Below are 15,473 nucleotides of genomic sequence, written 5' to 3' on the forward strand. Positions count from 1 at the left end.
GTTATGAATCTAGTCTACTCGAGATTTTTGGCTAAAAATAAGGAAATTACATAAATTCTGAGGCACGATAAGTCTCACGTTCTATTTCGGCTCTAGAATAAGGAAGTATAAGAGATACTAACATAATTAGAGATTTATGTTAAATTGGCAAATGGGGACCCAAGTATCTTTTTCATCTTAAATAAAAGGAATTAAAACAGTTTGCTGAGTAGAATTTACACAAAAATAATACAATAAACACTGGCTACCGACACAGAGGACATCCTCAGACCATGGTGATGTTACCAAAATGCCACAAAAAATTAGAATATGAAGATAGCTGTATAAAATGCACAAAGCTCCAGCATTTATGTGCTACTTATCTTCTAAGTTATCTAAGCTTATTATAATAACCTCATGTAGGGGCTGGAGAGATGACCCGGTGATTAAGAGCACTTGCTGCTCTTGCAGAGGACCTGAGTACGGTTTCCAGCGTCCGCATGATGGCTCACAGCCAGCCATTGTTCTCTCCTGGTCTCCAAGGGCACATGTGATGAACACATTTACATGCAGACAAAATCACTACTTAGCATACAATAAAAACAGATCTTTCAGAATTCTTCAAGGATTTTGGGCTATCATATGCAAAAAAAAAAACCCTTTAGTAATTTCAATAATGCATCTGTCTACTGGTGAAAAAATAAAAATAAAAAGATTGCCACTAATCTCTTTAGAGAAACTCCACTAAATATTTTAGCTGCTTTCATCAAGGTTATTTTTTTTTTGTATACAAAGTACACTAAGTATACAAAGTAGTGGATTTCATAATTACATTTGTTTGAGTATCTTTTTTCTCTTTGAAATGAATCATACAAACCCTGGTTTTGTGCCCATCTTGCTGTGTGACTTTTTAAAATAACAAAGTTGAAACCTGTGAGTAATTTCAGCAACTGATATGAGTCTTCCCTCCCTACCCAAACAAAAGGGAACACTTATTACAACACGATCGTATTTTGGTTTGGGCATGTTGCCTGTCACTAGGGCTTTGCTACAGGTAAAACTGATAATCCCATTTCGTAGTAAACTTTGCCTTCTTGATGTTTTTGCAATGCCATATCTGTCAGAAGCATGGACTTGGTGCATGCAAAGACATGGCCTGGGTTTACCCATGCTGTGTATTAAGGTGGATTCCAGGCCTCACAGTCAGTGGGTAAGGCTTGAGTAACTGTCTCCGGGGGAACATCAGTATATCACTATTTTCCCCTCCCAGCTTAGCTTTCCAATTTTCAGGATGGGTTCATCCCTGTACCTTAAGACTATTCTAGAGACAGTATTTGTGAAGAGCTCTAGTAAAGGGTGCAGAGACACAAGTTACATGAGGGTCCCTGTATCCTTTCCCTTTGTCCCTTTAGGTTTGCAACTACACCCTTGCCCAAATATACATACACTGTATAGCTCTTGATGTAGGGCTTGTTCAAGGCTGAATCCATAAATATTTCATCTACCTGTCATTATAAGAGAAAATCAGTGTGTTAGTGGGATATTTCATAAGACTATACTCCAGATTAAACATTGAAGAAACAGAATTTTCACAATAGCAATATGGTTATTTAAGTTACAGATTTCTTCTCAGTAATTCAGTAATTTATTCCTCTGCAAATGTGTGTTAAAGAATATAACTCTTACCCACAATGTATGTGCGAGTGGCACTTAAAGTGTGGACTTTTTATCGGAGTGTGTTAGTATACTGTAACAGTACTGTACTGTAGTTTTTTAAATGAATGTCACATATTTTTGTTTTATATCCAATTGCATTTTTGTTGCAAAATGCTTGAAGAAAAGTGGGGAAAAGAAATTTGGAACTTCCCATAAATGTAAAACTTTTACGCTGTAAAAAAAAAAAAAAGTAACAAGCACAGATCTACAATATACATACACATCTTCTGGATAATTCCCTCCTCCCCTTCAAACTATGGTAAGAGTTCCCATTTCTGCAGAATTTCAAAACTTAAAAACAAAATAAGTTCTCATTTTTTAATAAATCTAGGATTTATACATTTCAGATTAATTCTGTAAAAATGTAAAAATCACAGAAGCAAAATAGTCATGTTTAAGGAAAATAGTATACAGACTTTTTTCCACACAAAAGTAGATAATAAAAATGCAAAACCGTATTTCCACTCATTAATAGTATATTTAGTAAGTATTCATTTGATTTGTAGGTCTTTGTCAAGTATAGGAGGTATTTGGGATTATAGAGAAACAGATTTTTAAATTCATTCTAAGACTCTAAAGCTAATCAGAAAGTAAGTCAATGTAAGTGAGTCAAATAAATATAAGTAAGTCAAGTAGAAGTAAGTTAATGTAAGTAAAGTTAATGTAAATAAGTCAAGTAAAAGTGATATTCCTTGTTGTATACCACTAAGGAAGAAGAAAAGCACTTTTGTCAGCAATATGCACTTTCAAGCCTGCTGTATCATGAGGCTGTATTCCATCAGATGTGTTTGACTTCAGCACCCTCTAGCACCACTTGGTGGCGGCAGTGTCACCTGAATGGAGGCACTGTAGCGCCTGTGTGGAGAAACCAGATGCGGAAAAAACAAAAAAACCAACCAAATGTGGAAAAAACAAAAAATCCAACCAAACAAACACACAAACAAATAAACACACAACAAAACAAATACACAACCAAACAAACCAAGGTCCTAAATACTAAAGGCAAGATCAGGAAATACAACTCTTGTTTTTTTGTTTTAATTGTTTTTTGCAACTCTTGTTTTTAAAAGAAAAAGACATACAAATGAAGGAAAGATTTTTCAGGAATAGTGGATCAAGTTATGGCTTCCTTGTGGCTATTATGTATTCATAGACTGTTCATTTGGAGCCAGGATTTTTATTATTTTAGCCCTTACAATTACTCTGTGGACTAAGGGTATTTTGATTCCTGTCTTAGTAGATGAGAAAACTGACTCTGAGGCATTGTAAAGTTCTGTGGCTCCATGCCGGTGATGGGAAGCTGAGACTTAAACCTGAGACCTAAGGCTTCATGAATAGCATCCATGTCGGGCTCCACTCAATTATAAGAGCTTCCTTCTTAAATTTGCTGTGTCTTGTACTTCAATTTCTTTCCTAAAGGACATAGTGATCAGTCTGAAATAGGCAGTTGATGAATTTGAATTCAGTGTGTTATAACACCTGTAACAGATTTAAACACAAGCTCAGAGATAGTATTTAAAGAATGAATTGTTAACATCCATCATAGTTAGGTATGTGCCTCTGCGATGGAACACAATGACCAAAAGCAACTTGGGGAGAAAAGGGTTCATTCAGGGTACTTTTCCACAGCACTTTCATCACCGAATGAAGTTAGGGCAGAAACCTGGAGTTAGAGCAGATGCAGAAGCCATGGAGGAATGCTCCTTACTGGCTTCCTTTCTGTCTCTCGCTCAGCCTGCTTTCTTAAAGTACCTACCACCCACAACGTGCTGGGCCTTCCCCTATCAATCACCAAATAAGAAGATGCTCTACAGGCTTGTCTACAGCACAGTCTTTTGGAGGCATTTTCTCAACTAAGGTTTCCTCCTCATGGGTGACTCTAGCTTGTGTCCAGGTAACATTAAGAACTAGCTGGAACAGCACCCAAAGCAAACACTCATCCATAGTTAAATCCTATATTGCTAGAAAGGATACTATTTCACAAGATTCCCCCCCCCCCCAAACTTACATTGTTGTAATAATCTCTGTCATTCAGTCTATACTTTTACTCAGCATGTGGGGGGACGGGGCATCCTCCATCCCCACAAAAACGCAAACCCAAATGAAGGAGGAGAAAATTAAGAATAAGCAAAGTACATTGCAGTTAGGCACTAAAGAACTTTGTGATGGTACTCTGAGTTAGATCCTCCCATAATTGATTTTTGTGTAACTTGATAAAGAGACTGGATTAAGATTTTGACTTCTGACCTGTGGACGGTAGCCCTCTGAATACGGGAGCAAAAGGGAACAGTAGAAGAAAAAGCTAAGTTATTTATGTGCTTCTATCAAGAAGTGAGATTCTTCCTTATGATTCCAGAACCTTGTCTCCAGACAGCCCCACTAATTAGATGGGTCCTGTGGGGCAAGACCCACAGTCTTTTATGTGACATATCTATAAACAGCACATTGAGGAAGGATATATAGGAACTGCTAAAACCAGAGCTCATGCCGTGAATTACATGCTGTCAAAAACATAAACAAAACATGAACATAAATAAAATAAACATAAAAATAAACATAAATAAACAAAACAAAAACATAAACATAAATAAACAAAAACAAAACATAAACATAAATTGTATTGCTAAAAGAAGTATAGCAGACCCAAGCCTTGTAGATATCTCAAAGTTATATTTGCCTGGCAGACCAAGGCTTTTTTCATCATACACACTCTATCAGTACTATGACACTCCAAGTTCTAGGACACTTTCTTCCTCTCCCAACGTAGACATGTATAAGTTTAATAAAAACAATTACTATCATTAACACAATATAATAGGGTCAGTGACTTAAATATCCTACCTGTCACTTCATGCCATTTGTAGCTTTGTAATCAAGAGTTGAGTGTCCTGATGTGGAACAAAAGACCCTTTTATGGTAGTAGTTAGTTTCTGCTTGGTGACTCTGGAATGCCGCAAATTGCACTGAGATTAAATGCTAAGAGGGCAATTGAAGGTTAGTTGGGTGTCTAATGAAAAAGTTAGGGAGAGGTTGACAACTCAAACAGATACGCCCAGCTATTCAGCTCATTCCCAACCATTCCTGAAGTAGCTGTTTGCACATGTCAAGGCCTTTTCCTGTTAGATCCTTCCTAATTGGTTTCTTCTTTGACAGTAATCTATGTTTTCACACGCGGGTATTTCTAGGTTGAGATTGCAAAATTCAGACAGATCTTCCATTGAAGATTTAATACAAGCTCATATTTCCACCATAAACCTCAGCTGACCTCCTGAGAACTAAAGGGACTACAAGGGTGCCATGAAAAAAGATAGATCCAGTTGTTTTATCCTAATTATAATAATGGCACCCTAGAAAGCATGATGGGACACACATTTAAAAAACAGTCATTCATTTTAGTTGTACCGGTATGTCTATGTGCCTGAGCATACACATAATGCACCACATGTGTGCAGGGCCTGCATAGGCCAGAAGAGGGTATCAGATATCCTAGAGACAGAATTTCAGACAATTGGGAGCCATCGGATGTGGGTGCTGGGAACTGAACCCACATCCTCTGAAAGAGCAGTTCAATGCTCTTAACCTCTCAGCCATCTCTCCACTTTGATGTAAGATTTTTTAAAAAAGATACCTTTAGATTTAATAAAGCTTACTTGAAGTTACTGTTGCTACAGGGATTAAGTCAGCAAAAACAGGGAATTGGGGTGTAATTACATTTAATTTTTTTCTACATCAGCAGACATTTAACAAGCCTCCAGTCCATTGCCAGTCTGCCTGTTCAGCCCTGTGCACACCAATAGCTTGCCACCCTGGCCTCCATTATCCTGCATACTCAGCCTTTGATCTATTGGGTCACTCTACTTTCTGGTAGTCTTGCTTCTCTAAATCCCAGTCATCCTTGGGGATCTGAGGAAATCATCTTTGCGGTTAGTATGAGCCTTCATCCTCAGTCTAATCTCACTTTCTACTGTCTTGGTTTTTCTTATCCAATTTACATTTTCTAAATATTTGTATGTTTATTTAAATATGTACGTTATTTATTTTATCAAACTGTAAAGAATTACCTGCAGATGCAGTGATTTTTGTTTTCATAGTCTGTAATACCCAGCCCAGTACTTTGCAATGATAGTTACATTGAATGTTTTTGTAGAATAAGTAAACAAAAAGAAGAAATTTTGTATCAGAAAGACTTTTATCAGGGAAGTTCTCTGGTAGGTTAAAATGTATCCTTTACATCAGCCTGAGATAAATGCTTCTATACAAAAAATAAAATAAACTTTCTTTCTTTCTTTCTTTCTCTCTCTCTTTCTTTCTCTTTCTTTCTTTCTTTTTCTTTCTTTCTTTCTTTCTTTCTTTCTTTCTTTCTTTCTTTCTTTCTTTCTTTCTCTCTTTCTTTCTTCTCCTTCCTTCCCTCCTTCCCTCCTTCCTTCCTTCCTTCCTTCCTTCCTTTCTTTCTTTCTTTCTTTCTTTCTTTCTTTCTCTCTCTCTTTCTTCTTTCTTTCTCTTCCTCCTAGTCCTCCTCTTCATCCTCCTCCTCCTCCCAGCTTTTCCCAGTAATTTGTTTCATTGAGGCACGTTTCTCTCTACATGTGGTAAACACAGGAGTCATTATAGGTATTGTCTGCTAGCCGTGCACTGAGTTCAAACTCCTTTACGTCTGAGCACATTTGCTTCTCTCAGCAGCAGTCAAAGGTGAATGCTATTATTATCCCCATTATTTAGATGAGGAAGTGACTTGTTCTAATTGACACAGCAGTGAGCCACAGATTCAGGATTATGCGAATGCTGGCAAGCTTCTCAGCTTGCTAATGTCCTCACAGTACTAACCAAAGGACTGGCACACAAGTAGGTTTCCACCAAGAGAGCTTCTCATCAAAATGGCTGATAAGCTGAGCCAAAAATAAATAACAGATCCTGGTATGTTTTACTGCAACCCACTTATAATTTTGTGTCATTGACTGAAAATCTGCCCATACACGTGCATCTAGAGGCCAGAGGTCAATATGAGATGTCTTCCCCAATCATCCTTCACGTTATTTCTTTGAGACACGAATCCTCACTGAACGTGGAGCTCACTGATTCATATCAACTGCCTGGACTGTGAGAACCAGGGACTTTTCTGTAGTTGCCTCCCTAGTGGTGCTGGGATTACATATACAAGCTTCCATGCCTGGCTTTTTAAGTGGATGATATGGATTTGAACACAGATCCTCTTGCTTACACAGCAAGTGCTTTGCTGACTGAGCCATTTCCCAAATGTGTCCTTTTTGGAACAGTCCTGTTGGTGGCACGGGTTGGGTCTGGGGGGAGGGCAGGAAGAGGTGTTGAAAAGTGAGGTCTAACCCCTTTCTTCAGGCCTGGAAGGGGCAGGGCCAGCCTGAGCACCAAGTAGTGTCTATACCATTTCCTGGCTCGCTGAACTGAGAGAAGATCTGCCTCTCTTGTCTGTGAGCACAGTGCTGCCTCTGCTGGAGAAAGGAGTAGAACCGAGTGTCATCTGAGGTCTGGGTTTGTGGGTGGAGTGACATGGAAGTGAGGCTTTCTGATTACCTTAAATCAATAGGTGGTGAGATCACTAAATAGGGCGTGACATTTCGTGATGCTGTCAGTTTCTTTGATTGCACTACTCCTTTTCAACGACTCTTTGTAGGATGCCTGAGGGAAACACACATCTGTGACTAATCACACATTGCTGGCTTTTGAGTTCTAGGTCACTGTATCCCAACTTGGTTAATATTCCTGAGACGGAGAGCCAAAGTAAATATGTCTAAATTAAAAGGTTAACAATTAAATATTATAAAAACTAAAGCGCTAACTTTTGGTGTGCCTTAAGAAATCAGGCTCTACAAATTATCTTTTGAAAAAAAGTGTCAAATTGCATCTATTCAATATAGTAATAAAAATATACAAAACAGGAATTCCAAAACAAGGGAGAAGAAGTCATCATGTCCTTTCCAGGCTTATCTGTTAAATAAGAAGAGAGAAAGAGAGAGAGAGATTTTATTCAGTCTCTTTTCTCATGTCCATTGTGTTATTGTGTTTCCAATGGAGAACTGATAATCTGAATATATTATAAGTTATGTGGAGGAAAGAAGACCAGGCCACACGTCTACAATTATCATATTTAGAGATGCCTCTTATTGCTGCCCTTCTCAGAAATCTTTCCTCAAAAAGCACACTTGTGCATAGCTCTTCTCCAACAATAGATCATTTATGATAGACACACATGTAAAATTATGTCCGTCAAAATCCTGTCTTTGATATTACTGTTTTCCTCACCAAATACTGATGCCAAGAAATGAGGATGAGAACACTTTTATGAAATAAGTAATTTCAGTATATTGGTTAAGAAAATTATTTATTTTTTGATATAGAAAAAAATGAATGAAAGAAGTGAAATAGGTTTTAGTAATTTTATCTCTCACTTTAGCTGAGTCTCTTCAAACCAGGAGAACAATTTACTAGAAAGGGGCCACATTCAGAGTTACCTGTGTGGCTTCGGACTTATCCTCAGGTAGTAGCTGCAGACTTTAAATTCAGAGGCTTAGTTCTCCCACCTGGGGAGGGTAATAACGTCCCTATTATGCGGATAAATATTAGAGATATTTACAACACAGCCTATTCTCTGCTAGGATTCACACAGAACAGGTCTGTAGCTGTACACGCCTACCTCAGTTCCAAAAGCAATGCAAGTCTGAGCCTTCAGCAAGTACTAGGCCACCTTCCATTTCTATATTCTCAGCCTCCCAGCATGAAATGTCTTATGGTTTCTGCTAATTATTAATTGTCGTTGTTGAGACAGGGTCTCATTATGTAGCCCAGGCTGGCCTCAGACTTGTCATTATTGGATTGCACCACCATGCCTGTCTTTGCTCTTTTCTTTTATTTAATTTTTTTTCAAGCTTCCAAAGTCAATGTCTCTTTTCAAGGCATGCAGTCATAGTTCATATCCAAGCAGTGGCTATCTCTCCCGTCTCTCTCCTGACTTCAAACATCAGATTTTCTGTAACACTGTTGCCACATTTCATTATCACCTTGACCCAGCTGCTTTTCCTAGGTCGCTCGCACTTCTGCTGTGGTGTTCAACAAAGGCTATTCCTTCACTCTGACTTCTAATTGGGGCAGTTCCTAAAATAACTTAAGAAAAAATACTACCTGTTTCCAAGTCCTTTGTCTCTACATCCGTAGATATAAAATAGCAAGAATATTTTGAGGGTAATTTTGGGCCCTGTTTCTGGTATTCCTGAGCATAAATAAGGCAAAATTTAGGACTTCTTTGGCATGGGGATAGGTCCTCATTACCTGGGACACTGTTGTCATTGTTTGCAATCTCATGTGAACAGGAAAACTGACAGAGACTAATGTGTCATAAATGAAGTTTCTGGGAACCTGAAGGGTAAACTCACATGGATGATTCTTATAGACAACCACTGTCCTGGGGTTCACTAAGTGAACATCACTTAGATGTTCACTAAGGCCGTGAATATCAGATCATAATGTTTGCTTCCAAAGCCTTCACTGTCTCATTTACCCAGAAAGGCAAAATGTGAGTCCTTGAGCAAAGTACGTTTTCTATACCTTTGTGTTCTCATCTGTAAAACTGAGATTGTACTTTATCTCCCTCAAGGGTTGTCACTGAAGACTAAGTAGAATAATATGCATAAGGTGTTCAAGGTGTTGTTTCATATTATATGTATTTATTATCATTATAGTATGACAAGTTTATAACTTTCATTTCTATAATGATCCTAATGGTTTCAAGTATTTTTTTTATATTCCTGAACATATTCTCCAAGTAAAACATACTGCCAGTGATTCTATTTATCCTCAGAAGATTTGGAGAGAAATGAACTATCCTGTTGATTGTGTTCTCTTTTTTACTTTACAGTGATGTGAAAACTGGACAGTTGGTAAAAACCGTACTTTGACTTTAATCTTTTCTTGGATTAGCAAGCCCTCACAGTGCTGGCCAGTGATACTCTACAATGTGATGTGTTTTGTGATTTTTGTGTATGAATATCCAGGAAATGACCTGAGCCATCCATCAGTTTATTATAAAACAGGCTTTGTATGCGATTCTTTTGTCCAACTCTAGGCTAATGTATGTTTCCTGCGTGTCTTTAGTGTAGCTTCGACATTTGGTAAGTTAAGTGTATCTCATGCCGTTTTTGGTTGATAGTATTTTCAGCTTATCGGGGGTTCACTGGGGGATAACTTGATAAAAACGTACAGAACATCTTTACTGGCACCGGGACACCAGTCTTCTCTAAAGGATATGAAGGGGTGGCTATATCTGTCACAGCATATCTTGGAACTGTGGAAGTCTTAGCAATATCGGGCCATGAACTCAATTTACCTTTACAGCTCTGTTCAAATCAGTGGGGCCAAAACTATGAGGCAGAACAGGAGCTGCAACCCTGTCTCTCCTGGTGATCCAATTAGTGTCCATATAAGAGAGAAAAGAATCTGGTTTTACTCATTAGGATTTAGCAACTGTTAGGAGGAGTGGCTCAGGATGAAGCGTGAACCCTTCCAGGAAGTCCTCTAAAGCAAACTCCACAGGGGAGGGGGAGAGCACCTGCATCCTTTACACAAGCCTGAGATAATACAAAGCTTTTCCTGACCACAGGGCTGCTCCATGATCTCCTCTGCCTTTGCCAGTCCCCTTCATTTATTGTCCTTTACATACAATTTAATCCTTAATTATTTCATGCCCTGCTTTTCAACTCCATGTGTGTTACTCACATCTCCCCCAAGAGATTGCAACAATCTGAGAAGACAGATCATATTTTCTTTTCTGAAAGACCTGCGTGCCAAGAAAAGCAATAAACACAGTGCTCATACAAAGAAAAGCTTATATTGCCTACTAGGTTGCTTTTGAAAACTAGTTCCCTACCTGACGTCCCTGTCACTTGAAAGTATTCACTAGATGAATTAAAGACCTAATATGAAACATAGAATTCTAATGTTAGTAGAAGAAAATACAGCAAAATGTTTTTGTGATTGACAAGTCAAAAAAAAAAAAAAGAGATGATCTAAGAACTTTCAAAACAGTTACAAGGCTGAGAAAATTGGTATGATTGCATAGATTTCCAGTTCATATTCAATAAAAACAGAAAAAAAGGTGTGATGCATACAAGTGCCTACTTAGTATCTAGAAATTATATTTAACTCCTAAAAAAATGTAAGCAAACAACAAAAGCAAGAACATAGGCAGAGAATATGTACAGAGAAGTACAAGGAAAAAAAAAGCCTCCAAAGGAATGAAGTACTCAACAGAAAATTTAAAAGTGCAAATTAAGTCATACATTAGGTAACACTGTCAGTTTATACCTACTAGCTTAGCTGATAACACCAAGAAAGGAAAAATAATCTTAAATTAGATGACATGAACTAGATGTGTATTCCTGATATGGGTTGAATATTAAATGTCTTCAACTGGCTCATGGTTTGAAAGCTTTCTACCTAGATGATAAACTATTTGGGAAGATGAGGGGTTCTTTAGCAACTGAGTCCTAGCTACCCAAAGTAAGCCACTAGTGACAGGCAACTGAAGGCTATAAGGCGCGGTTCCTGCAGAAGCTCTTTTATTTTCCTTTCTGAGCGGCTGTGCCATGGCATCTATCCATCCATTCAATGTCTGCGTCCAGCTGTGGTGCTTTTTGAGGAGGCCGTGGACCTTTTAGGAAATGGGGCCTGGCTGGGGGAAACAGGCAGTCTGAAGCTTGTACCCAGTCCCTGCTATATTGCTGTATGGGTGTTTGATGCTGTTTTCCCGCTGTCCTGTGAAACAGCGCTGTCTGTCACACCTTGCTCCAGCTACAGTGCATGGGACCAATTAACTGAGATAACAGATTGAGATACAATAAGCACTTATTTCCTCAAGTTATGCTTGTCATGCATTTGGTCTCATTTATGGAAAAGGTAACAAATAATTATCCCTTTACATTCTGAGGATAGTTTCGTATAACCAAGAAGAAGGTCCTCGTTAGATACCAAGTCTGATAAGACCTTGATATTACACTTCTGAGCTTCCAGAGCTATTTGAAATGAAAATCTGTTGTTTGAGTTACCTGGTCTATGGTATTTTTGTTATAAAAGCAAGGATGAGTATGACACCCCATTTTGGGGAGGATGTGCAGGCATATGAGTTAATATGTACTGCTGGTCAGCTGTGCATAGATTCAGGCTCTCTGAAGAACAATCCTTTACCTGTGAGTAAAATTATGCCTAATAAACCAACAACAGAAAAAAGAGGAGCAGGTATCAACAACAGAGCAAAGAGGGGAATGTTAGGGCATTTCTTACAATGACTGAAAAACAAAGGTAAGATATTGTGGATCCAAACTATTGTGGGGAAGCTAACAGCAATAAATTCAATACCCAATCAGCGGCATGGGTAGTTCTTTCAAAATGATCTGCATGAAAACAGAATGCAGCAAATATGCTTTATAGCACAAGAGGTTAATATGCTCACACAAAACAAAATACAGTTTTGTGAGAATAATTTCAAACAAACAAAACAAACAAACAAAATCCCATGAAACAGATGGTGACCTGATAGGAAATGCATGTGTGTAATTTACGAGGATAAAGAGCATTTAATATGTAGTTCCATAACTTAAATGGCTAAATTACCTGCCCCACAAATAAATAGTGACAACCCATGATAGGCCCTGAAGATGCACATAATAAAGTCATCATGTTAACTCGACATCTGTCCCTGATGTACTTACATACCTAGAAATACACACATAACTGACCCTTGAAAAATCTACCTCAAACTCAGTTTCTGTTATGCATGTATGTCCAAAGTTTGCTCATTTCTTTTAATGTGTTTAATGATAAAAAGATAAAAAATGAGATGTAGCAAAAAAACTAACACATCAGAATTGGACAAAACACACAAACAGTAGAAAAAGAACCCAACAGAAGGCACAAGAATCAGAGACCCACTCATTCACATGTTCAGGAATCCCATCAACATACTAAACTGGAAGTCACACTATAGATGCTAAGAACCTGGTATAGACCCATGCAGGCCCTGTGCATGATGCTCAGTCTCCGTGAGTGCCTATATTGCTCATTTATTTTAAGACCTATTGCAGTCCTATCTCTTTAATTCAGTAAAGGTAGAGTTGATTAGTTGTTTTGTATTTAAACAATAACAACAATATTGAAAGTAGGTAAAGTAAAATAAGCTCAAGATTCTGAATATGTGATTTTTTATCATTCAAATTATTTTTTAAAGTAACACACATATCATATATGTCAGAAAGTTTTTTATTTATTTATTTATTTTTCTTTGTAGCCTTGGCTATTCTGGAACTTGCTCTGTAGACCAGGCTGGCCTCAAACTCGCATCTGCCTCTGCCTCCTGAGTGCTGGGATTAAAGGTATGTGCCACCACTACCCAGGTCTGTATCAAAGCAGTTTATGGAGTCACTTGAGATAAGAAGAATTGGGAGATATTGGGGGACACACACACACACACACACACATATTCTGGGATCCCTCAAGAATTTATTGCAAATGCCATTGCCCAAGATACTCTGGATATAAAAGAATACAAAAATAGGGCTGGAAAGATGACTCAGAGGTTGACAGCACTGGATGTTCTTCCAAATGTCCTGAGTTCAATTCCCAGAAACCATGTGGTGGCTCATAGCCATCTGTAATGAGCTCTGGAGTACATGTAAGCAGAATACTGTATAAATAATAAATAAATAAATCTTAAAAAAATACCAAAATATACGCCAGTCTGTAAACACAAATTATATGTTAGGATATACAAATTAAAGATAGAAAAAATGCAGCACTTAATGTTAACGTTAGAAGCATGATCTATACCATCACTGCCAAGCATGCTGTAGTTGAGCATATTGGGAATATTGGTGACATGGAAAAATTGTCAATGGGTTGGAGAAAGAAAATGTTTTAAGGAAAAAAAAGTCTCATCTAAGACATGAAATATAATCAGTATTTATTCCCCTTTAAGTGTCTCAGTCTTCTGTGCTTCCTTTAGACAAGTTAATCCGAGCAGTTCTTGAGTGAGGATTCATAGACATTCATAACAAAACTCTATAAAACCAAGTAGACATTTTCTTTTCGGAAGGTATCCTGGGCTTTAGCTTTAACAAAATGGTTAGCATTGACTATAAATATTGTATAGTAAATCCTGGCTTCTTGCCTTTAGTAACACATTTACAAGGTAAAATTGATATCTTTGTTATCTTTTGGTAGCTATTTTTAAAACTGTGAAATGTAGTTTTTCAAGAAGTATGTTGTAATCAACAGTTAGTTCCAGTGTAGTTAAACTTTTCGGTTAGGGAAAACTTTCAAATAAATTGGAGAAACATCAGGCTAGATATCTTAGCATACATCCCTTCATCTTTAAAGAAGATATCTGAGTCAGAGGCCCCATTTATGAGACAGGCACATTCCTTCACCCCAACTCAATCTATAGATCCCATGGAATATAGGATAAACCATTCTGAGGTGGGGAGGTAGAAAGCTACAAGATGATGCTGCTGAAATTATGTTTTTGGAAATTAAATAAATGACCCACAAAACACTTGCAGGATTCTATGATAAGATACATTTTATCTGACTTACCAATTTTTCATTCATCTCCTGGAAATCCTTCAATTGATTTGAGCTCTTTTGTCCTGAATTGCGATTGGCTTGAGTATCTGAAATTGTAAAGGTCCCTTGATAATATTCCATTTTCTGGCCTGTGATGATAATGAAAAGTAGAAAATACATGATTTGTGGAAAGACTTCAGGATCTAAGACTTAACTCTATTGGGCCTGAAATGAAGTTGTAAATATATCACCAAGTTTTTTTTTTTTCCCAATTGAATTTAATAAAAACATGGTGAGTTAACATAGTTTTACTTTAATAAGAGTAGCTGATATTTGTTGAATCTTTACTATGTTCAGAATACTGTTCTGCCATGGCATCACATTTGATCATAATTCCAGACTCTTGATATTAGCATCACCACCATTTTATAAAGGAGGGAAGTAAGACACAATAACATTAAATATCCTGATGTTTCTTAGTCAACTAGTAGGTGGTTAGTTTGGAAATTTCAATCTTATTGTGAGCCTTTAGAGCTTGGATGTTCCTTGCCATGTTTTCTTGTGCTTTGCTAAAGTGTGAAACATCCAGAAGCAGAGGTAAGTGAGCATTCTTGCACACTTTTATTTGTAAAAAAAATCCAAGTACAATGAAGGAAATCACAAAGAGAAAGGTCATTAGAAATTGTAAGTGAAAACTGTTTGTAACAGAGGTGCCAATTAGCTCATTGTCTGGCCATCAGGGATGAAGAAAAAAAAAAAAGATCAGAGCCTGTTAGCAACAGTTAAAGATGCTTTTGTGCAATCAAGATGGATCTTTTTGTCATCGGTATAAAGCACTATTGGGGTTTCAATATGAGACTCAGAATATGGTAGAAAGTCATTTCATTTTTATCTCATAAAACAGGTGTCACCTGTTATTAAGTCCTTAGAGATGATATCAGATAAAACCATTCAAATAGGCAGCTTGAGCTACTCATTTTTAAATTTATTTTTATATTAATTACAGTTTATTCACTTTGTATCCCAGCTGTAGTCCCTCCTCTCATTCCTTCCTAATCTCACCCTCCCTCATCTCCTCCCAAACCCCTCATCATGTGAATTGTAAAGATTTGTCAAAAATGTAAATGATTTATACTTAGCAAAGAAAGATGTAATACAAAGGGTTTAAAATGCATTATTTGTGTTAATATAAATAT

General features: G+C 37.4%; 1 protein-coding gene across 1 annotated transcript in view; it reads right to left on the reverse strand.

Annotated features, from left to right (window-relative positions):
* The window catches only part of LOC110565590 (transmembrane serine protease 11A), a 49,988-nt gene that overhangs the window by 16,906 nt on the left and 17,609 nt on the right, over nt 1-15,473 (reverse strand). The window contains exons 3-4 of the mRNA XM_021663295.2: nt 14,308-14,384; nt 1,426-1,484 (exon numbers count right to left, since the gene is read on the reverse strand). Of these exons, the coding sequence (XP_021518970.1) occupies nt 1,426-1,484; nt 14,308-14,384 (136 nt within the window). The remainder of the gene's footprint in view (nt 1-1,425; nt 1,485-14,307; nt 14,385-15,473) is intronic.

The sequence above is a fragment of the Meriones unguiculatus genome, chromosome 3 (assembly GCF_030254825.1).
Source record: "Meriones unguiculatus strain TT.TT164.6M chromosome 3, Bangor_MerUng_6.1, whole genome shotgun sequence".
Classification (NCBI taxonomy): Eukaryota; Metazoa; Chordata; class Mammalia; order Rodentia; family Muridae; genus Meriones; species Meriones unguiculatus.